The sequence below is a fragment of the Monodon monoceros genome, unplaced genomic scaffold, assembly GCF_005190385.1.
Source record: "Monodon monoceros isolate NGI ecotype Baffin Bay Population unplaced genomic scaffold, NGI_Narwhal_1 Super_Scaffold_19, whole genome shotgun sequence".
NCBI lineage: Eukaryota > Metazoa > Chordata > Mammalia > Artiodactyla > Monodontidae > Monodon > Monodon monoceros.
Genome location: NW_021703775.1, coordinates 42,489,046 through 42,513,009, shown reverse-complemented (window position 1 = coordinate 42,513,009; position 23,964 = coordinate 42,489,046). Strand labels below are relative to the sequence as shown.

At 34.4% G+C, this 23,964-nt stretch overlaps 1 protein-coding gene across 8 annotated transcripts in view; it reads right to left on the bottom strand.

The window, feature by feature from the left end:
* The window catches only part of CCDC88A (coiled-coil domain containing 88A), a 126,260-nt gene that overhangs the window by 10,438 nt on the left and 91,858 nt on the right, over window positions 1-23,964 (bottom strand). For 3 of the 8 annotated variants that reach the window (XM_029231992.1, XM_029231989.1, XM_029231988.1), the window contains exons 18-29: window positions 22,774-22,938; window positions 19,493-19,654; window positions 18,116-18,393; window positions 17,741-17,884; window positions 14,677-14,863; window positions 10,335-10,480; window positions 7,142-7,234; window positions 6,804-7,018; window positions 3,400-3,483; window positions 2,208-2,411; window positions 1,541-1,612; window positions 476-556 (exon numbers count right to left, since the gene is read on the bottom strand). In XM_029231992.1, the coding sequence (XP_029087825.1) occupies window positions 476-556; window positions 1,541-1,612; window positions 2,208-2,411; window positions 3,400-3,483; window positions 6,804-7,018; window positions 7,142-7,234; window positions 10,335-10,480; window positions 14,677-14,863; window positions 17,741-17,884; window positions 18,116-18,393; window positions 19,493-19,654; window positions 22,774-22,938 (1,831 nt within the window). Of the gene's footprint in view, window positions 1-475; window positions 557-902; window positions 990-1,540; window positions 1,613-2,207; window positions 2,412-3,399; window positions 3,484-6,803; window positions 7,019-7,141; window positions 7,235-10,334; window positions 10,481-14,676; window positions 14,864-17,740; window positions 17,885-18,115; window positions 18,394-19,492; window positions 19,655-22,773; window positions 22,939-23,964 lie in introns of all 8 variants that reach the window. The other 5 variants (XM_029231991.1, XM_029231986.1, XM_029231993.1 and 2 more) reach the window with 3 other exon arrangements.

Genomic DNA, 23,964 nt, shown 5'->3' with positions numbered 1-23,964 from the left:
TTGGCTCTTGTTACACTTACACACACACACACACACACACAATTGTCTTTTCAAATTAAAAAAATATATTCCTCCTTATTTCATGGATAAGAAAAGCTAAAACTATTTCTAAAACACCTTCTGTGAGTTCAATGTACACGTATCATGAGAAAGTTAAGGACAACCACTTTCAAGACAATGACAAAATGTAAGTAAAATAGGAACCTACAGATATTTTGAAATATAAAGATTACAAGAAAAAGATTTTACCTGTGAGGATGAAAAATGGAAACTAAAATAACTGCTCCTGTTTTTACATTTGTACACATTGCAATACATTTGTATTGCAATGTGAAAAGTATAAAATATTCCAAGGAACTATGTTCCAAACATAGAATGATTTGGATTTCATACTTTACCCCAGAAACTTCATCAATCTCCCACTTTTAAATCTGGAAATGGATGGAGCATATTAATAAATTTACCTACAGCATACCTTTGACTTCATGGAGTGAAGCATTATTATTGCTATTGCTAGTGGATGTTCTGCCACTATCAAGGCTGGCTGGTCTCGAAGCTAAATGAAAAAATCAGGAGACAGTGATAAAACTTCCAGCTGACAACAATGAACTTTACATTCTGATTACAGAATGCTTTGAGGAAGCAATCATGCATACTTTCACAGGCTAAGCATGCCCACAGAGTTGAATCTTACAGATTAGAGAGCAAAGGCATTTCCAGATAGTTCAGTTAAACAGCTGAGAGAACAGGACACTTCTCAGACAATAGCTGAGATTCAAAGAAAAGAAGATAAAAGTGCATAATTAGATTTGGAAATGGATTTCTAGATGGATACCAGGACTGTTTTAGTTGAACAGAATGACGTGCCCCCCCCAAAAAAAACTGGTGATTAGGTCACTTACAACAGATCAGACAAGGAACCCTGCACATTGCAGAGATGCCACGAACAGGAGGAATATGAGCATCTGCACAGTTAATGTCCTGTATTCCTATCCATACAAGGGAAACAATTGCACAGTTAACATGGCCCTATCCTACGTCTTAAAGTCCTGCTTACATATGAAATTCCTTTAACATATTCCTTTACATATGAAATTCTGTTATCCATTATTTGTTAATTTAGTTTGGTAAGATATGACTTTCCAGATAGAAACTAAAAACTCTGAAATGCTCAACATTGCAGAAAATGTGGTTTCTTAGAGTTTGTCCTTTGCCAAAGTGAGTATTTTTAAAATCAAACATAAAATGTATCTCATCACTTTAACCTTATGCCAAAATGGCAACAAAATTACCTTTGAGCATTGTGCAGGCATACTTTATAAATGACCTTGATGAAAACAGAGACAATTCGGATGAAGTAATAACCTTAAAAAAGGCAAAAGGGTGTAGTAGGTTTGAAGAAATAGCAGAGGTAGCTATGAGATGCAGGTTAGAGAAAACATGCTTGCTGGCAGTGCTACATTCAGCAGGTCAATGCAAGAGTCTTAGCATTCTCATTCTGTATGTAATATGTACTCTCTAAATAAAGTTCATATCTTACCATGAACTCTTGATCCCGTACTAGAATCATCACTAATACCTTGTGGACTTACGTCTTCAAAGGATGTAGTATCTACATAAAATAGCAAAATGAATATAAAAATATTTTTAACAAAAAAATTATAAAATTTTATTTATGCAGAATATGGAAATTCTTTTTCAACCATGTATAATACATCTTGATTTAACATATTTCATAGATTCCATCAGAAACGAATAGGAGTAAGAAACAGAATAGCTCTGATGAGAGTTGACTTGCTTAGGGAAAACACCAGAAGCACTGAAACAATCTGTCTGTGACCCTGCAAATCAAAGCAAGAGCCTGGGTTGCTCTATGTGGTTCTCTGTGATGCTATAGTGTTTCTAGGTTATTTTTTTGTGTTTTTTTAAAGCTTCTATCACGCTCTCCTTTTCTCATTCTTTTACTTGGTTTACTTTTCCATTTCTTGTTAGTTCATTATCTGTTTATTATGAAAGGCCTAGGAAAGATTTTAGTTGTACAATGTTTTAAATTTTTGAAATGATTTGAAAATTCCCTCAGATCAAATCCAGATTGTTTTGATCATTATTTCAGGTTGCTGCTGTCAAAAAAGTAAACATGGGAAAGTCAAATTAAAATTCCTGTTGCCAACAGTTACACCACAGTGCAAATAGCAGACGGCCTATACCTTTATTATTAACCAACTGCTTGGATCTGAAGCCTGTAGAAGAGTTGACAGTTGAAAAGTTGATGGCTGTAGTAGAGAAGGCCATAGCTCCCAATTCTTTTCTCCTTTTACCCGTTGCAATATCATCAGGAACCTCCAAATTCTCAGTACTACCTGTCCACTGTCCTCCTGCTAGGACCATGGACTGCACCAGGTCATTCATGGCTGGGATGCAAATGAAAGCAAATGAATCAGCATGGTTAATGTATTTGCTCTTATTTCTATTTTGTATTAAAAATGATCTGACTTTTGTCTATGGATTAACGCAAGTGAAATAAAAAACTAACCACAAGGTCATTTGAATTATGACATGCATTCAGCTGAATGAAATGAGTAGGCCGAAGGCTGATAAACTTCAATAAATGTTTTTATCACCCTTCACCCCCTTTAAAGATAGGAAAAGGAATTTTACTCTGTACAACTGCCATGCTTTTGAGCAGTGATGTACAATATAATTAGAAGCCTTCATAATGTGGTTCTGTGGTGACAAAAATGGAATGAATAAAGGTAATATGGAGAGCAGTTCTTTACAGCATCACTATTGAAAATGATAAACAGTCCTTGGTCAGAGCAGATTACTGAAGAAATTATTCATTTTATGAATCAAATAAGTATACCATTCAATAAAAACCTGAAAGAGAGGATATCCAAAGTGACAGACATTTAATGTGATTATGTAATTACCCATTCCACTTAAAAAAAGAAAAACCAGAGTATTATTATATAAAGAATGACAAACATTCTCAAGGGTTACAGGCCACTTTATTTATTTAATCCTAGTTCATTAAGAAATTAAATACCTAATGCTAAAGGTTTTGTTATATTTTCTTTAAGTAAATTTCTTTGGGAAGAAATCTCTATGGCATATAAAATTAAAGGTTTTTTTCTGCCAAAGTTTAGAAAGTACTGGAAATTTCCAAGTATATTACATGTATGACTAAACATATGCATGTATATGTATAAGTGAACATACATATAATGCAAATTCAGTGCCAGTTATGAAAAAAAATATTCTTCCAGCTCCTTGTATTACAGGAAGACTGCACTTTGCAAAATAAGAAAATTGGCACAGTCCAAAGAATGGTTAGTGAAAAATTAGTAATGGAAGCCAGTGTAGTCATTTGAAAGAAGCTGAACTGTCATAAAGTCTTACACATGGAACGACGGTAGCAGGCCTTCATTTTGTCTTTATCCTTCGGTCTGTTCCTCAAAAAGGGCAGTCTTTTCAGTGCAACCACTTTAATGTCAGAGCATGAGGAAAAACAGAAACAGAAAAATGAAAGAAAAAAGGGAGAAGAACAGATGGGAGTTAAATGTTGAAATTAAGGACAGAAATGAATGTCTGAGCTTCAGCTATGTAAACTATACTAAAGCTATTATTCTCGTGCTGCTGAGTGATAATGAAATATGAAATATGTACTTTGATACTTTAAAATACTTGGAAAAGCACTGAAGACAATGATGAGAAACATATACTTTGAAAGCTTGGATTGACTAAAGTCCTAGAAATATAGGAACTGATTAGAACTACTTACAGAAGGAACAATTTTCCTAGTTAAGTTGTAAAGATACACCTTTATTATTAGGGCCATTACTGGTGGATCACAGAGTACACATGATGAAAATGTAGAAGGCTTTCAGGCTTTCTTTAACTTTTTAAATTGTAAGATTTTATTTTGAAAAAAAGTAATTCAGAAAAATGTACATCCTGTACATTTTTAGTACAGGCATTAGTAAAATGCCTCAACAAAAACTAGGGGCTGTTTAAAATAATCTAAAGAAACTTTAAAAAACTTTCATTGTTTCCTTAAACTTTAAAAAAGAAAATAGGGAATTACTTCTTGGTTTAAACTGAATTCTGGTGCATTATTTAGCAGCACCACATAAATATATACTCTTCTAAGAGAAGTCTTTCAAAAGATGACAATTATATTAATTTCATTTTGCAAAAGGTTGGCTGCGAGAAAGAAAAAACAGTATTTTGATAGTAGCTTTTAAGCTTTGATAAGCCTAAAAGATAAAGAAGTAACCTAAAGCAAGCAAAAATGACAGAAAAATATGTATTTATAACATTTTTAGATATTTTAAAGGGCTTTTAGGGTTGTTAAAAAAAATCAAAGGTAGCACTATGCAGGAAAATTATATGAAGGAAAATTAGGGTTATACTACAGTAGGAGTTAACATAAAAATTAAAATGTTCACTAGAGTCACTAACATTCTTAAGCTACACTTTAAGATTTTAATACGAAAAACTGTTACACCTTTTTGGAACTGCAATTTAAGAGCTAGGGGAAAAACTCACATCAAGATTTAAAAGCATACTGTACACAGCCTTAATAACTGTGCTGTTTCTCAGGGTTTGCTATCATCTTATAAATAATAAAAAGCTCTTCTGACAAACTGACGAGTATCACTCATTAAGGAGAATGCAAGGACATACAGCTTTTAAACTTATTTATTTGATAGCTATTAAGAATAGTCATGATTCATTTAAGCTTTTATTTCATTTCTAGCTTGGTAAACACAGCTGTTTTCAATGATTAAAAAGAAATGAACTGAAAGCAATGTAAAAATGGACACTTAGCTAAAACAAAGCTGAGTGGTTGCAGCATGCACACATTGTCTTGTTTAGATACTTTCTTTTCCTGTTTTCAACTGTTTTCCATAGACTGCTTTACTGACAGGCACTCATCCAAAAGGGACAGGATAAAAGGAGTTTTAAGTTTGCCAGTGGTGGAATGTGATCCTTCTTATGGCAATTAGTTTGCAGATATACAATGTTCTCTTCCCAAACTATTTTGAAATTAAGGGAACATTAGAATGGTTGGGTTTTGCGTTTATTTTTAAAATTCTAAAACTGAACAACTGATGGAAAGGAGAATATTACTTCCTTCTGATTCTTACTCTGGATGTTTCAGCAGAGAGTATGAAGGAATGACAGATTTATATTTGAAACAAACAAGCTTACCTCAAAAAAGACTGTGCCTTTCTTTTGTATATTTTCATATCAGAATTGAAATATCTTCCTTTAATTAAAAAAATTAAGTATACCCATGACCATTTCTCATTAAATATGATGTAAGATATTTTATATTCAAAGGTAGCAGATAAAATTGAATCATCTGGCACCTTTTTAAGGAAAACTTGATGATCTCTCTACCATACTCACAGGTTTCATGTAGATTTGGCTGACAAGACTAATCTTATATGGATATACAGAATTAAACCACTTTCTTATACACACACACACTTGTACATATGTATGTATGTATATATGAATATGTACTCAGGTATGTGTATGATTTTTTTGTTGCTTACTTGTGGATTCTAGTTTATAGGGTGCTATAGTTGCATTCTGAAATATAGCCTATAATGAATGTCTAATCTCCTACACTCTAAAATACTGTTTTTTCAGAGATAATTCCCCTGAGGACAAAACAACATCTATATAGTTTTTTGAGTGTTTTGAGAGCTGCCCATATGGAGAGTCTACCCCTGGGGGAAGTAGTAGCTGTTTTTGCCTATACTATACTTCAGAAGAATAGTACTGAAATTCATATATATATACACACACACACATACACATACACACATATATAGTTTACTATATGTATATATGTTTATATATGTGTAAACATATATACATACATATACTTTTAATTTTAGTGATTCTGGTTATAGTGTGAGTGGATTCATAGTATCCTGTTTACATATTTTATAAGAACATTGCTAGCAGTCAAATTCTTGTATATCTTCAAAGGGCCTACCACTGGATTCTTTTCTTTCTCTTAAAATACACTTTTTTAGGCTTTTACTTTGCTCTTGATGTTTAGCAAAGTGCACTAATAATGAAATCAAGAGAGTATTAATTGTATAGGGCACGTTATGATATTATACTTCTACATTTGTAATTTAAAAAGTTAAATCGCAAGTTTATGCACACTTATATCTCTATTTTATTTTCATTGAACCTTTACCAAACAATCCCTCAATAACTTTTATAACCTTAAACTATTTCTAAATCATTGAATAACATTCTCTTCAAATTCATAGCGACTTTTCTTTGCTTCCCCACAATGTAACTCTTCTCCAATTTGACAGCATCAAAGTATGAGTGAGACGTCATTATAAAAAACATTATTATTAAGTTATAAATAATTTTGAAAATGAGCTCTTATAAATATTTCTCGGTTGCTCCTCAAAATTGCCCTGTGAAGTATGACACAAAGGTAAAAGGCTTGCCCATGTTAACAGGACTAGCAAGTGGCAGAGGTATTCTGGCTCTCATTTCACTGGTCTTTCTGTACTATTTTACCTCCCTGGCCAAATGATGGTATCTCTGTGTATGGTATTTCTCTAAATACACAATATAGAAAATCATGTGGTTATGCAGTATTGCAGTAGGCAATGAATTTTAAAATGATATGGAGTTAAAAAGAAACACATTCATCAGACTATTATCCCAAAGGACTGTGGAAGCTATTTAAAAGAAATCTTCAGTAAGGACTCTAAATCAGTACTAGAGATCACAAATGTTTAAAGAGTTTAAGCACTCACTGCTGCTTTTCTTGGTCCCCAGAGTTTGGCCATCTTCTAAAGAGTTTGAACCTACTGAAGAACTGTCTTGACTATCTTGATGGGGGAGTTGAAGAAATCCTTCACTGGAGTCTGAGCGGGTTGGTGTTAATGTTAGTGATTTCTGACGCTCCCGATTAATGTCTTTCTTAGACTTTATCAGTTTTCTCATTTTTAGAGTAATCCAGTTGCCTCTCCTAAAAAATAATTTAAAAAAATTCTTATCAGTCTAACATTCAACATATGAGTCCCTCTCAAAATCAGAAGCTTCTGTTTTGTTTTTTTTTAATAAAAATGAAAATAAACCTGGTTAATAGTACCTTCTAGGAGGAGATGGGTCATAAAATTTGTATTGATCCATAATTTTCTCTTCTAATTTCTCCTTCTGTCGTCTTAATTCATTTAACTTATCACTATAAAAATAAAAGGACATGCATCATATTTTGTACAGTTATGAATGGTATTATTTGGGGACTATGATCTAACTTCTCCCCAGAACATAAAGAAATACAGATACCACGGTTGACAACTAAGAATTTAATAGATAGTAACAATGGAATTTTTCTAAGTTTCTCATTTTCTTTAAATTTACAACTTACTTAAATAAAAGGACATAGGACTTAAAGTTTCAATTCTTCAATAGGATTTTTGTTTGAAGAAAATCTTCCATATTACAATATCATCATGACAAAAGAATTCTCTCAACATCTTTTTACAGCTATTAAACAACATTATATCAACACTGACTATTCCCCTATTTCTGGATCTTTAGTATATCAAATCATTTTTGGTATGAAGGGTGATTTATCATAATTTATATAGGCAAAAAATTAAAATGTTGGATAGCTTGCTTAACAGTTACAAATACAATAAATAATACTACAATGACATCTTCATGCAAACAGATTTTTTTCCTTTATGGCAGAATTATTTAGGCTTAATTTACTAGTAGAGAATTATTTCCTGCCTCCAGGTATGCATGAATACACTAGCTTCACCACATCTTAGTTTCATTTTTATGTTCTTCACAGTATATATTATATAGGGAAATGAAAGTAAAATGATCTCTCTAAGAAAACTGTGATGCCAAAGAATACTATTTATTAAACAAATATTTAGCGATCATTCACAGTGAGGAAGGCATGAGCCATGAGGTGTATATAAAGATGAATAGTAAGTTGCCCAGCTCTGCTTATAGTACAGTAGGAGAGAGAAGATACATACACAAATGACTGTTATAATCCAAAATAGTAGTCATGAAAAATAAAAGTACCATGGAAGTACCAAAGGAACTTATAAAAGGGAAAATATTTCCATCTTGGATGACCAAGGAAAGCCTCATGAAGAAAAAGGCCATATCAAATAGACTGGCACAAAAAATAAAAATGCTAAATTAAACAGCTGAGCTGAGAATAAGGAGTGAGGGAGTTTCACGTTTAGATTTAGCTTAACAGAAAATCAGAAGTATTGAAGGTTTCACTACAATGTGACATTATAAAATCTATGCTTTAGATACCTTAACTCAGTGATGGAAGAGGATATTATCAGAAAGGATGGAGGTAAAGAAAGCATTCAGGATGCTAATGGGGGTAGCCTAATTGAGTGGGAGGGAAGAATTAGGGTAGTGGGAAATAGAAGGAAGTGATTTGAGAGTTTATATGGAAGAAGAACTTTGTGAATAGATGTTGCCATTAGTTATACCACAGCTCAAATAGCACACAGCCTATACCTCCCAGTTCTTTTCTCCTTTTACCTGCTGAAATATCATCAGGAACTCCAAATTCTCAGTACTACTTATTCACTGTCACTCCTACTAGGACGATGTGACAGAGGCATTCAGGTCGAACTGTCTGACATGTAAGATGATATTTTAAGTTTAAATTCAAAAAGTCAGAATAGGTACTAATATTTATAAGTCAACTGTATACATACGATCACTGAAACCTTAGAAATGGATTATTCACCAAAGGTCATAATATTAAGAAGAAAAAGTGTTGGATAATACCTCTGCTTAAGGGACAGGAAACTTAAATGCTAAAATTTTAGATACACTCACTGCTTCTTAAGCTAAAATACCCCTTATGGCAGAGAGTAAAGGCATACATGCTGCCAAAAGGATTAAAGGATTAAAGATCCAAAGTGGCCAGCCACAAATGTGAAATTTCTTTGAAATTTACATTTACCTTAAAAGTTCACACAAACTCTACCGTTTGCTCCTTGGTATACCTGTGTATTAATATAAAAATAATGTTCCTTGCCCCAAATTTTGTAATAAAATTGACACTTAAAAAAATGTATGGTGTATCCTGGTTTCAAATGTGCCCTGAAGCTCACCATTATATACGTTAAGTCTGAAAGTCACATATTATTTCATTTACGCCTTAGGGTAATGTTGGAAGTAGGTGTTATATCTCTATTTTAGAGAAAAAGAAACCAATGATCAACGAAATGAAGTAACTCGTCTATAGTCACATAACTAGTAATGAGAAGAATTAGGATTTGAATTAGGAGCTGTCTGATTTCAACATCTGTGCTATTTCTATTATACTATGGTGCTTCTCATTTAGGGAACAAGAGGAAGAGAAGAATTTAGTAAAGGTGAATCATGGTGTATTACAAAGACTATCCACTGAGCTAACCTGGCCAAAATCTCTGATTTTACCAGATTCCTACACTCTCAACAGAGAAACAACTTACCAATAATTAAGCTCTGTCAATTCTATCTTTCACATCTCTCTTGTATTGATATTTGATCTCAACTACCACTGCTTATGAATTATTTTTCATTAGATTATTGCAACAGCCTTCTTAAAACTTAGTCCTTGTCTCTATTCCTAGAACCTCCAATCTACACTCTAATGTCATCAGTGGTTTAAACAAACAATCAATCAATCAAACAAACAAAAAGCACAAATCTGATCACATTACTCCCCGATCAAATTTTTCAGCAAGTCTTTTGTACGGCAAAGAAAACCTTTGTCAAGTGGCTCCTGAGTGTTTAACCACTTCTCTGCTACTCCTCCTTCCTCAATTTTGTTCCAGCAAGAACAATTAATTTTTAGATCCTATACCACAGTAATAATATACTTTCATCACACCTCCTGTTTCTGCATTTGCTGCTCTCTTGGCTGGTATGCCTCCTTAGGCAAACTCCTACTGAACCTTTAAGTCTCAGCTCAAGCAATCATCTTTAGAAAGTCCACCTTCTCTTGCAGACTAAGGTATTCCTTCCCTTATATTTGCTGTATTTCTATGGTTTCCTATACACACCTCCATTACAGAATTTATTTGTATTTCTTGCTTTATATTAATAGTTCATTAAGAGTAGGATCCATGTGTTTTTATGTTAGTTTTTCTGGTTATTAGCCCAGAACATAAACATTAAAAAAATATATATCGAAATAATAATGTTGAAAATCAAGAAAAATTAGCATTGCATTTCCTCTGCCACCAGGTATGGCAATGATAAAATCATGAGTAATATTTCAGAGTGCAAGATTATTTGGTACCTACATGTACTGTCTTTGTTCAACATGAAAAAGATCCTTGCTTTCCATATTCTGCTCCAATAGTGTTCTGTTCTGTAGCATTAATGTCTGAATTTGATCTAGTAGATGTCGATTTTCCTCTTCTAAATTTCCTTTAAGTTGGCTTAGCAACTGTTTAAACACAAACATTTATTTTTAAAAATATCAACATTTATATTTAACATAAATCCCCCAAAACATCTGAAAAATATAAGTACTTCACAAAGATTTAAGTCTTCTGCTGTTTGAACAATCAGATAGTTGTACTCTGATTAGAACATGAGTGATTATTTTAGTAATAATGACAGCTAAAGTACTGGGTTATGTGCTGGACACATATGTTTTCTTAATTCTCACAAACACTGGGTTTAACATATAATAAATTATCTAGTTCCAAAAACAAACACTGCTTTCTTTACAGCTGTTTGACTTAGAGTCCAAAGCTAGATTCCTATCTCTGGCCTTCCATTTAAGTAGCTATAAAATGCTGAACAAATTAGTAACTCTCTGAGCCTCAATGACCCCACCTATAAATTGAGGATAACAACTCCCATCCCCCAAGACTGTTGCAAGGATTAAATAATATATGTAAAGTACGTGGTGTCATGCCTATGGCACACAGTAGGTACTTAATATACCTCATTCTTCCCCCAACCACTGTTTTCAAGAAACCTTAACAGTTTGTGTATAATTTTTATGGCTTGATCCAGGGGAGTCAGGTAATCTAGTATCAATAAATGGGTGGGGGCTTCCCTGGTGGCGCAGTGGTTGACAGTCTGCCTGCCGATGCAGGGGACACAGGTTCGTGCCCCGGTCCGGGAAGATCCCACATGCTGCGGAGCGGCTGGACCCGTGAGCCATGGCCGCTGAGCCTGTGCATCTGGAGCCTGTGCTCCACAATGGGAGAGGTCACAACAGTGAGAGGCCCGTGTACCGCAAAAATAAGTAAGTAAGTAAATAAATAAATAAATGGGTGGTATTACTACTGATTATTACTAGTAGTTAGGCTGCCAGCATGATTGAGCTGCTTCTTCTCTGTAGTCAATAGAAATTAGAAATATGCCTTAGTTAGGCCAGAGGTTTCAGTAGAAGTCAGAGAGCCCAAAGTAGTGATTGTCAAAATTTAGTGTCACTTGTAGAATATATTTTTTAAACGTAGGGAAAAAAAGCAAGAAAAAAAAAAAAAGAAAAAGCAGAAAGTATACTATGAATATCCATAAATAGCCATCTAGATCTAACAACTGTCAATACTGTGCTATATTTGTTTTATTTATCTATATGTTGTTAAAATTGAAATACAACATACGTGGTAGATTCACTGCAAAACTGAATGCAGTGCTCCTCCCTGTACCCTCTTGTGCTGTGACTTCTCACTTTTCCTATCAAGAAGTGGAATCTATTTCCCCTCTTCTTGAATTTGGAATGCCTCTGGCCAAGGGAAGGAGGCAGAAGTGATGGTGTGATAGTTCCAAGCCTAGGCCCCAAGAGGCTTATATGCTTCCCTTCAGTCTCTTGGAATCCTATTGAAGGATTAGAGATCACATGGCACAGACAAGTTACACCAGCTGGGGCCACCTTAGACCAGCCAGCTCTCAGGGTACGTGCCAGCTAACTGCAGATACAGGAGCAAGCCCTACCAAGATCAACTGATCTTAGCGCACACATCAATGCAGATTAGCACATCTGCTCAGCTAACCCAGACTCATGAGCAAAAATAAATGTTTACTGTCCCTTACCACTGAGGTTCTATGGCTCTTATACAGCATTACTGCATCAGTAGACAACTGATAAAACATATATACAGAAAAGAGAACAAATTTTAAGTGTATATACAGCTCAATGAATTATCACAAAATGAACTCATGTGTGAAGCAGCACCCAGATCAAGAAACAGCACATTAATTGTATTCCAGAAACACTTGTTGTGGTCTCTTCCAATTACCACCCCTTCCCACAAAGATTAACTACTATACGAACCTCCGACACCATGGATTCATTTTTCCACTCCCTCCAAATCATGTTATTATATGACTTAGCCCCTACCCAAGGGTTAGCATTTGACTCAAGTTGGGACAATCAGCCAGGGATAAGGTAGTTAGGGCCCTTTCTGATCTCTCCTGAGCAGTCTTCTAGACCACCAGTGACATGTAGGACCTTATCAAGACAAATTATGGCTAGCTGTCTCATTCCTTGGATCTCCACGTTAAATTTCTGAGTAGTTTCCTGGTCTGTGACTTGCCACATCTAACATTCCAACCTCAGGCTATCTGAGAGTTGACCTTTGACAGCCCTCCTGGGTGTGGAACACTCCTGTTCTCTGCTCAAATCAAGCCAGTCCCCTCCAGTAGCAAAGTGGTTGGTTTTCAAGGCTTGCCCCTTGCCTGAACTACCAGGTATGGAGAAAAGGGAGGAAGGGACTAAGAACGGGAGAAGTCACATGATAAAATGCCTCAAACAACCTCCTACCCAAAGCTGAGTAGTTTTTCTTTAACAAATTCTTCTCAATTTGTTTTATGTCTTTGCTTGAGTTCCAGAGCCCTAAAATGGTTGTTTTTTATAGTTCTGTCCAATTTTATTGTTTCCAGGGAAGTTGATTTTGTCATGTTCTTCACTGTACGTCATGTTCCTCTGTAAGTGTATTACCCCAATTATATTTTATTTAAACTTTTATAAATCACAGGCAGAATGAATGTTCTATAATTTCTGAACTCTGTTGGGTAATTAAATATGTATGATTTCAAACTAATTTTTCTATTAGTTTGTGATTTCAGACAAAAAGCTTTTAAGTATTACTTTTCTGATGCAGTCTATTACTAATTCCATTTAAGGGTTTGCTTAAGTGCTGGTTTCCTAAAAGTTCCAAGAAATTCAGATGTTAAGCTATACTCAAGCTTTAACAATTTAGGGACAAATCATAAAATTTAAGAATTATTTAAGGCTTTCAATATCCTTTTTCTATTTCAAAACTTTTATCACTTTATCAAACAATCATGGGAAGACGCATGGAATTATGTTAAGAGTAGACCTGTATACATAAGGCAGATGTCACTTCTGTTCAAAACTCTCCCATGGCTCCCCTGTTTTACTCAGAAAAGTGTTTTACAATGGTCTATAAAGGCAACCTATCTGGCCCAGGCATATCTCTGAGCTCATCTCCTACTACTCTCCCCGCTTTGCTCATTCCACTCCAGCCACACTAGCTTCCTTGAGTATTCCTCAAACATACCAGTATTCCCCTGACCTAGGTTCACTGTGTGGGCTGTTTGCCTGGAATGTTCTTTCCCCAGATATCCACATAATAATACACTAATCTTCAAATCTGTGTTCAGGGATGCCTAGTTAAAATTTCAATCTATACTCCCTCATCCACTTTGGGGGTCCTTATCCCCCTTTACCCTACTCCATTTTTACTTGCACATAACTTATCATCTTGTAACATACCATATGTTGCAGACTAATCTTCAAAATGGTTACAGCAGTATTTCCAGTCCATATGCTCTTCCGGAATCTTGCCATTCACCATCAAGAGGCTGAGTCTATTTCTCTTTCCCTTGAACCTGGATGGGACTTTGACTGCCTCGGTGAATAGAATGCAGGGGAAATGATGCTGCATGACTTCTGAGGCTTGATCATTAACATAGACATGGCTTCTGTCTGGTTCTCACCACATTGTGAGAAAGCCCAAACCAGTCCATGGGGAGAGATCACGTGAAGAGGAAACTGATGCTTCTAGCCGATAGCCAGCATCAACACCAAACATGCACTCAGCCTTTCAATCTTCCAACTGAGGGCCCAGATGCAAGTGGAGCAGAGACAAACTGGCCCCACTGTCCCTGTCCAAATTCTGACCCACAGAATATGTGAGCATAAAAAATGGCTGTTTTATACCACATGTTTTGGGGTAAATTGTTACACAGCCGTATGTAATGAAACACTGAAACACTATATATTTCACTTACTTATTATGTTTATTGTCTGCTTCCTTCCACCAGAATATAAGCTCCACAAGGAATGAGATTTTTACCTTTTTGGTTTACTAATACATGCCAGGTGGTCAGTATATTTTTTCATTAAACAAGGGTTAATTTTTCAAAGTATCTGAAAATATAAGTTTAAACTAATAATAAAAATTGTTGAAATTAATGATAAAGGAAGAAGGAAGTTTTTCTGAATGATTTGTGAATTTCAATTATCCCTGACCAATTCTTTTGGAAATACCCCACTAAACATATACTGCTATTATCATTATTATAATATGATTGTTTACTTTTTAGGCAAGTCTTGATACCTAAAGAGAAGGAAACAGCAATTAAACTTATTAAGCTCACCTCACACTGGTTATTTAGCTTGGTGGATGTGATGTCCAGTTGTTGGTATTGTTCCTTTAACTTTGAATATTCAGCTTCTAATCTTGTTTGTTCCAGTCTGGAACTATTTAGAAGACTTTTCAAGTTTTTATGGTCAGTTTGTAAAACTTCAGTCTCTTTTAAAAGCTGATTATATGTATGATTCAACCTATAATTAGAAATCATGATATAAATAGAGTTAGATTCTCTTAATAGATTTCATTATAATTTACACAGTGTGAAAATGCTGTAAATCACATTCAGACATACTTAAAGAATATAAAAGATTCTCTTGCCAGTGATTAAACTTATCAAGAATCAGTTTCTAGTCTGTAAAAAATATACTTTAAAACTTTTAAGTATTAATTGAAAAATATTTAAAGGACAAAAGAGAAAATAACCAATCCAGTTTTGATTAACCTAGAGAATTCAAAGATTCTACAATTCAACATGAAAAATAAAGAAAAATCAGATCAAGCAAATTAATCAATCCAGTATGAGACATGGTAATCTATCAATCTGTTGCCAGATAACTGAGATATACAAATTTCAATCAAAATTTTAGTTATTGAGGGCTTCCCTGGTGGCGCAGTGGTTGAGAGTCTGCCGGCTGATGCAGGGGACACAGGTTTGTGCCCCGGTCCGGGAAGATCCCACATGCCGTGGAGCGGCTGGGCCCGTGAGCCATGGCCGCTGAGCCTGCGCGTCCGGAGCCTGTGCTCCGCAACGGGAGAGGCCAAAACAGTGAGAGACCCGCGTACCGCAAAAAAAAAAAAAAAATTTAGTTATTGAGATTTCTGCAGTTGTGGCAAATTGTTCATATTTATGCAGTCCTCAATTATTCATGATAAATTTTGGATTTTTTTGTAAAAATCACAGTATAGCCTTTTCTGTTCCTTTCCACTATTATACCTTTAGAACAAGGTCCACTGACCTCTAGGAGGGAGATCAGCAAATTCTTTCTATAAAGGACCAGAGAGTAATAAATACCTTAGGCTTTGTGGGTCACATGCAATCTACAGCATGCTCTTCTTTTTTGTCCCCCACCACAACGTTTTAAGATGTAAAAACGGTTCTTTGTTTGGGGTTGTACCAAAACAGGCTGCAGGCTGGATGTGGCCTGCTAAGCTAGCTGTAGTTTACTAACCTTCATCTTATGGAAGGAATTAAGATCAGGAACCCACAAAAGGCGGAGGGAGCCAAACAAAATAAACTTTTGCTCAGGATGATACTTGCTCTGAACATCTAATAATTTAATTCAACTCATTTTCCAAACAATTTGAGTACGCTTATAAGAATTATAAATAATAAAATAATACATTTAAAAAAATCATGACTTGGTAAAAAAGTAAAATGGCAAGACCAGAAACATACAATAAACACTCCATTAATAGGTTGAATCCATGTATGAATGCATGCCATGTGTGTAACAGCTGGGCAAACCTCACTGAGGCATATAGACAGCTACATAATGCTTCATGGCAGGAGGGGATATAAAGAGGTAGAATAAACAATGTCCTCAATATCATCTCACTGGCAAACACTAAAATAACCTCTTTAAGAGAGCTTTTTTACATTGTCCCTCAAAGCTGAGAACGTTAACACCAAAATGCAATTCAGTGAACATAATTCTAAAGAGACCAAGACAACCTAGTCCACCAACTTTCTTGGTTTGGCATTATCTAAGATTAAAATTTACGCTATTTAGAGAAATGGATAAACTACTGTTCTTTAGATTAAGTCTTCACAAATATCTTTTATTTGTAAAAGAGCTCTTTCAGGTTTTACTTAAAACCTTTTCTTCCCTTAGAACACAGGCATGAGTGCATAAAAGCTGGGCAAGAACAGCATTGAGAGACAGAAAATACTCTACTCAGGACCACTCTTCCCTTCCAAGCCTGCATAATCTTCTGGTTTGTCATGCTCAATTTCTTCTTATCATTTAGGCTGAGTTCCTTCTGGAGACTCTTCATTAATGTATGCAAAACAGATTTCTGGAAGGTCTACTCAAGTTCACAAACTGTCCCAGTTTGGTGTGAATCCCAACAAGGAAAAAAGGTTAGGTTGAAGATGGGACTTCCAGACTAAACGCATTCCCCAATGTTATGTATGTAATATGTTCTTGTATCCTATAACTTGTCATAATTTGGTCTTCTGTTGTTTATACTGTACAAATATATGTTCCTTGATTCTAGCTTGGTGTTGAGCTTGTTAAAGTTCAAATCCATCAGTACAGAATTTCTAGTTGTAAAAATTCCTAAATTAAAAACTACTAAGTATGAAAGTGAAAATGGCTCTAGAAGCCTAGGGATTTTTTTTAATAAAGGAAAAGAAATAGATGTTTAATTCTAAAAATAGATTGCATTAAATCCGTAATAGGACAAATACTCAATGAATGATCCCCATTGAATTTTGTGTGCTGTCTTTCAGCACTTCTGCTACGGCAATGTAAAAGCAGTACAAATGTTTAGGCTGTCTAAATTTTTCAAAGGCTTCCAAAAATTTTTTGAAAATGTACTCTTATGAAGTAGGGTGATCACCAGTTGACAAGTTTTGATTTTCCCAAGGCTTCAAATTAAAAAATAATTGCCCCATGGCAATATGAGACCATTAAAACCTAAGACAGTTAAAACTAAAAGTACAAACAATGAGCTAGAAAATGATAAAGCTGCTCACTTTTAGCACCTTCAAAGACAAGAATCAGGATACCAGACTAGCAGAAAGAGAAAGACATAAAGAGTCAGGTTTCATTACATTCTGTCTCAATAAAGTATGTGAATTCTATCGACATACATGGAAATTTTGTTATATAATGTGGCTTAAAAACTTAATTAGTTGAATAAATCAAGAGAGAAACAAGAGAAAGCAGAAGATCCAGGTTTTCGTCTGTCATTCTATAACTAGCTACATGATTTCGGTGGGTAATTTACTTATTGCTCTGGGGTCTTTTTAAAAAATTCTAAGTTATGGATGGTACTACAAAGGGGCAACATACACGTTGGATATAATGAATAATACAAAACTAAAATATATAAATATTTATTACCTATCATTTTCACCACAAAGTTTCTTGTATTCTGCAGCTACAGTTTCATGGTTTTTGTTTTTAAGCAGCATTTTTTCCTGTTCTACCTTCAGTGTTTTTTCCAAATCTTCCAAGTGTCCTTTCTGTTTTAGTAACTGATTGTAACTGGAAAAAAAAGTTATGTATTTGGTTTATAATATTTCCTTAGAAAAAAAGAAAACATTTTAGAAATAAAGGAAACAATAGTAATTTATTAATATGTATCACATAAAACATGTAAATTTATATATATGTCCTACATAAATTATCTCAGACCTGTTTAACATATACAATTTATTATATTACCCAGTGAAAATTGGTTTTAAGTTAACAGCACAAGAAAAGATAATAAATTACCGGTCTTCAAGGTCTTTATGTTCCACCTCAAGATTTTTGTGGGCAGACTTTAGAGTTCCATGTTTAGCAATGAGAGACTCATACTCTGAAGCCTGTCGTTCATGCAGAAGTTCCAGCTTTTCATGATCTTTGATCAGAGAATCATAGAGAGATTTCAGGTCTTCTCGCTCTTTGATTACTGATTCATTTTCATTTTCTAAGGAAGACTGCTGGATTAGGAGTTGTGCATTCTGGTTCATAAGTGAGGTACTTTGGGAATTAAGAGTGGAATTTTCAACCTACAAGAATGCATACTGTATTAGACACAAGAAAAATAGCTTATAATGTTCTTTTTTTTATAGTAAAAGACAATGTTAACTTTAGGAAGCACTAAATAAATCACTGCGGATATATTCATATTATACTGAGAAAATTTGGATTTTAGCACCCTAAAGAATAAGGTTATCATTTAATTTTGATTTTTGTTAGGTGTTACGATATATATTATGAGATACATATCATATATATGTTTGGGGTTGAATTATTTAATTTAATTAATTAATTTATTTTTGGCAGAGCCGCACGGCTTACAGAATCTTAGTTCCCCAATCAGGGATTGAACCTGGGCCCCCTGCAGTGGAAGCGTGGAGTCCTAACCACTGGACTGCCAGGGAATTCCCAGGGTTAAATTATCTTGAATGAAGGTGATTAGCAACAATTCCATGAAAAAGAACAAAATTTGAAATGCTAGTTTATCATTTTCTAGAAGTTGAGAGTTGATAGAAGTAAAGAATTACTTATGAATATTCAATTGGTAATTTTCTCAAGTCTAAATTAAATTAGTATTTGCTGTATCATTTGGAAAAGAGTTAGAGAAAGAAGAATGTTTAGATTCAGAGGGGGAACTTCTTCACTTCTTTTTAAGAGGTTTCAGAGTGGTTGCACTTTCCCCCACTTGACTGTTCTATTTGAAAAGACACTGGTAGTGTTAAGTGCAAGATGGATCATCTGAATTAAGGATAAGTCCAAAGACAAAATTCTCATGCTGTGTTGTTTTCCAGTAACTTAACTAATAGATATGCTGCAATCATACTCTAAAACAAGGGTTTCTACCTGATTAATTATTAGCAGCTTGATGAAACGGGTAAAAGGCCATAAAGTCAATAAAAATAAAATTATCTTTATTTGATGAGTAAATTTATTACTTAATTTAGAGGCTCTGACATTTAAAAAATGCTGATATCCGAAAATTTGGCAAAGCACATATAGAAATACTTTATCTTCAACTAATTGTTAAATTCTCTCTCTAGGAAACAATGTTACCATGTCTAGTCATCCTTATTTTAATACCATAATTCAAGAGTTTTGTTGCATATCCCGATAATTTTACATTACAACCTGAAGCTTGGCATTCTGTGTTTGAAGAGTGGTATTCTGCTCCTGTAATGATACTGTCTGCCTCTGAAGTGCAAGAATCTGAGCCTGCAAATTATTGTTCTGTGTCTCAAGTTGCTTCAGTTGAGTTTTCAATGCTTGCTTCTCTGCTTGTAGTGTAGCATTCTGAATAAAGAAAACACATATTAAAAAAAAAGCAGCATCAAACATATTTCTGTTTAACAAATACTAGAATGTTATACAAGTGTTTATTACCATTATAATCCAAAAAAACTCAACAATCTTAAAAGAGAAAAAGACAAAACACTTCCCCTCTATCCCAAACTGTAAAAAGATATTTAATCTAAGGAAAAGAAAGCAATACTAAAACCTTAATATACTATTGTGTCTGTGCTCTGCCTGCTTTATAATGTCCAACAAATAACATATTCCATTATACATATATTTATTAACACAAAAAACTAGAATGGGATCGTCAGTTCAATGGTTTTTATGCTGTTCAAAAGTGCCCAGAGTGCATGGGGCTATGTCTAGCCAATGGAGTGTACCTTTTCAAATTGCCCAAAGGCAAATATATATATATATAAAAATATATATACACACACACACACAGAGATGTGCGCATGTGCATGCACATGCGCGCGTGCACACACACACACACACACACACACGTGGTGGTCCCAGGGGTAGCAGCAAAACTAAGTATTTTATAAACACAAATATTTGGAAGAGAAGCAGGAACAATCTAAGCCATCTGTTTAAAAAATTTAGTCCGTAATAGACTTAACAGATGTTACGTATTTTCTTTAGTGTTTTTTTCATGGCATAAAACACTCACTAAAACTCTATTTCATCTATAGGACTTCTGGAGCAAATCCAAACAAAACATACTATTTTCAATTTTTCCAATACATATGGCCATATTTCAATTTTATAGTTAAACAGCTGAATTACTATGTAAATCATTATATTTAATGTGATAGATAATAAAATGTTTGTTATGGATACTACGTTTTCAAGATCATTTCTAAATAAAAATTAGCATCAGAAAGTATAAACAAAGAATCCTTTAGAAAACCAAAACAAAACTTTAATGTACAAGGCCAGAATCTGTATAATTGCAACATGCAAAAAAAGTTACAACTGAATCACAACAGATCACATTTATCATATCTACCTTATGGGACAAAGACAACATTCACTTTATAGGCCTTCAAGTTATATATACTACATATCACTGCATAAAAGGCAAGTCATGATTTGACCCATAAATTATACCATAAAATCAAAGCTGAGGAAGAAAAATGCTTTAAAAATGGGTGTTGATATTGTACTTGTGTTTTGTTCATTTGATCACATAAAAAGGATGAAAAAAAATTTACACTGGAAAATAATATGGAATAATGATGTACTTGTATACCATTTTGATACACCAAAGAGGTGAACCATTTTTCACCTACACATGTTAACTACTATTATAGGTCAGCTCTTTAGAAACCAAAATGTACAAACTCTAATGATAAGTCTGGGTATTCCCTAAGAATAAGAAAAATTCCTACAGTCTATAATGAAGAGAAGAGATAACTGAGAGTAGATAAGATATCTCAGAACAGGAAAAAGTTTACAATGGAAAAGTACAAAGTTAACAATATATGTACTAGCAAAGGCACAAAAATTACCAGTCTAATATAGGGTAGACATCTTTATAAACCCATCATCTAAAATGGCTAAACTAAGACAACCAGGTAAATTTTTCCCCCAATGGAAATTTATAGAAGAAGTCAATGAAAAAAGAGATTTATCTTATACATTACACACCAAATTTTCTGAAATGTAATTATTAATCCAAGTGATTGATCTATACATATATATCACTGAATAATGAAACACAGGTATTCATATATGGCTGATATATACATAAAAAAGACATAAAATAGCTCGCTAATAATATAAAACACACAAAATATTTCCTATCGCTTCAATAAAAATTAAAAGGCTGGTAATATCCAATGTTAATCTGAAAAAATAGGTATTCTGTTAGTGGGATTGAAAATTGATATTTCTGAAAAGCTCATATGATTATATCAATTAAAATTAAAAAGCAGAAACTAACACAGCATTGTAAAGCAATTATACTCCAATAAAGATGTTAAAAAAAAATTAAATACACACACATACACACCGAAATATGTGTGTATATATATATATATATATATATATATATATATGCTCTTTGTCCTATCAATTCTACTGAAAGGAATTTATTACCCTATGAACATGTTATATATGGATTTTCATTGCAGCAAAATCTGAAAATAAATGTCCACTGATGTGGGATTTATTTAAATTATGGTAACATACACACAGAAAACAGAAGCAAACAGAAAAGCCCTGAGATAGGAACAAATAGAAAAGGCCAATATGACTACAATTAATTTACTTATTATGTGCCAGTCACTGTTCCATGTTTTCCACATATTAACAGATAATAATAATATTATCCTCTGATTAATAAGAATGGTTGGTGGAAGAATAATATGGTATAAGGTCCAAGATACAGGCAGGGCAATATCAAAAAGGATCTTACAGATGCAGTAAAGAATATGGATTTTATTATAAATGAAATGGGAAGCCACTGAAGATTTTATGTAGGAAAATGACATGACCTGGATTATGTTTTAAAAATAACTCTAGGTTACTACATTAAGAATGGGTTAGGGCTTCCCTAGTGGCGCAGTGGTTGAGAGTCTGCCTGCCGATGCAGGGGACACGGGTTTGTGCCGCGGTCTGGGAAGATCCCACATGCTGCGGAGCGGCTGGGCCCGTGAGCCATGGCCGCTGAGCCTGCACGTCCGGAGCCTGTGCTCCGCAAAGGGAGAGGCCACAACAGTGAGAGGCCCGCGTACCGCAAAAAAAAAAAACACAAAAAAGAATGGGTTAGTTTGGGAGTGAAAGGGGCAAGCCAGTTAGGAGGATACTCTAATAGTCCAGATGAGAGATAATGGTACCTTAGACTAGAGTGGTAGCAGCAGAGATGAAGAGAAGTAGATGAGTTTGGGTTATATTTACAAGACAGAGTTGACAAAGCTTCCTGATACACTTACATGAGGGTGACGAAGAAAAGAATATTAAATTATTAGTTTTTCTGTGTTTTTTTAATATTAAAAAATAAACCAGTCAAGAAAGTATAAAATGAACAAAGCTACAAATTAGATAAATTTTCTGAGTTATATATTCAATGATCCTTTACTTCTAAAAAACCTTATTCATACTAAACTACTTACATTTCTTTCAACTTCAATTAATCTGTCTTTAACTTTCAGAAGCTCTCTGGTTGTTTCTTGACTTTCTCGCTCCCATTTGTTATCTTCACCAGAAACTGGAGGAGAGCTCTGTACCATCTTTTCCTCATCTTGTCTCTGCTTGAGAGCTTCATAATTCTTTTTCACCTACAATTTTATTTAAAATATTTTTAAAAATTGAAGTATAGTTGATTTATAATATTGTTTTAGTTTATTTAAAATATTTTAATGGGGAAAAAACATACCACCAAGGTTATAATATTTATCATAGTTTGACTCCACAATGGTCTCGTGAATGTGAGAGACAGTTCATTTAAAAATATGATAAGTAATATATATGACTATCATTATTATGATCACAATTTATGCTTTGCAGAATTCAACTCCTTTCCTGTAGAAATATTAAATATCCTCTGCTTATATGCCATGTTCCTACAATATACTTTGTAATTTCAGATCCTACTGTTTATGACGAAAATATCACTGAAGGATAGATTAACTGGATATAGACATGTTGCTAGATACTAACAATTGTTTTTAAAGCTATTTATAGCTGATTTAGAGATTTCAGAGATTCCCATATCAGGAACAAATAAAGACTTGACACATATATTAATTCCCCGTAAAAAGATACCTAAAGTTGAAGAAGTATCTATATATGTCTGACCTTTTAAGAAGGATTTTGTTGCTCAGAATGACCTGTTAATAAATAAATGACTTCTTTATTCAGATACTGACCCACATAAAATTTCTGTAATTCATTTTTATGAAGAGTGAGCAATCCAAGGATATATCTTGTCTAGGGTTTTCTGGTTTTCTGGTATAACCAAATCCTACTTTAAGAGAGCAAAATCAAAACTAAAAACTTGGGGACTTCCCTGGTGCTGCAGTGGTTAAGAATCCACCTGCCAATGCAGGGGATACGGGTTTGAGCCCTGATCCAGGAAGATCCCACAAGCCGCGGAGCAACTAAACCTGTGTGCCACAACTACTGAAGCCTGCAGGCTCTAGGGGCCGCATGCCACAACTACTGAGCCCACGTGCTGCAACTACTGAAGCCCGCGTGCCTCAAGCCCATGCTCCGCAACCAGAAACCACCACAATGAGAAGCCCATGCACCGCAACGAAGACTAGCCCCTTCTCGCCACAACTAGAGAAAGCCTACGCGCAGCA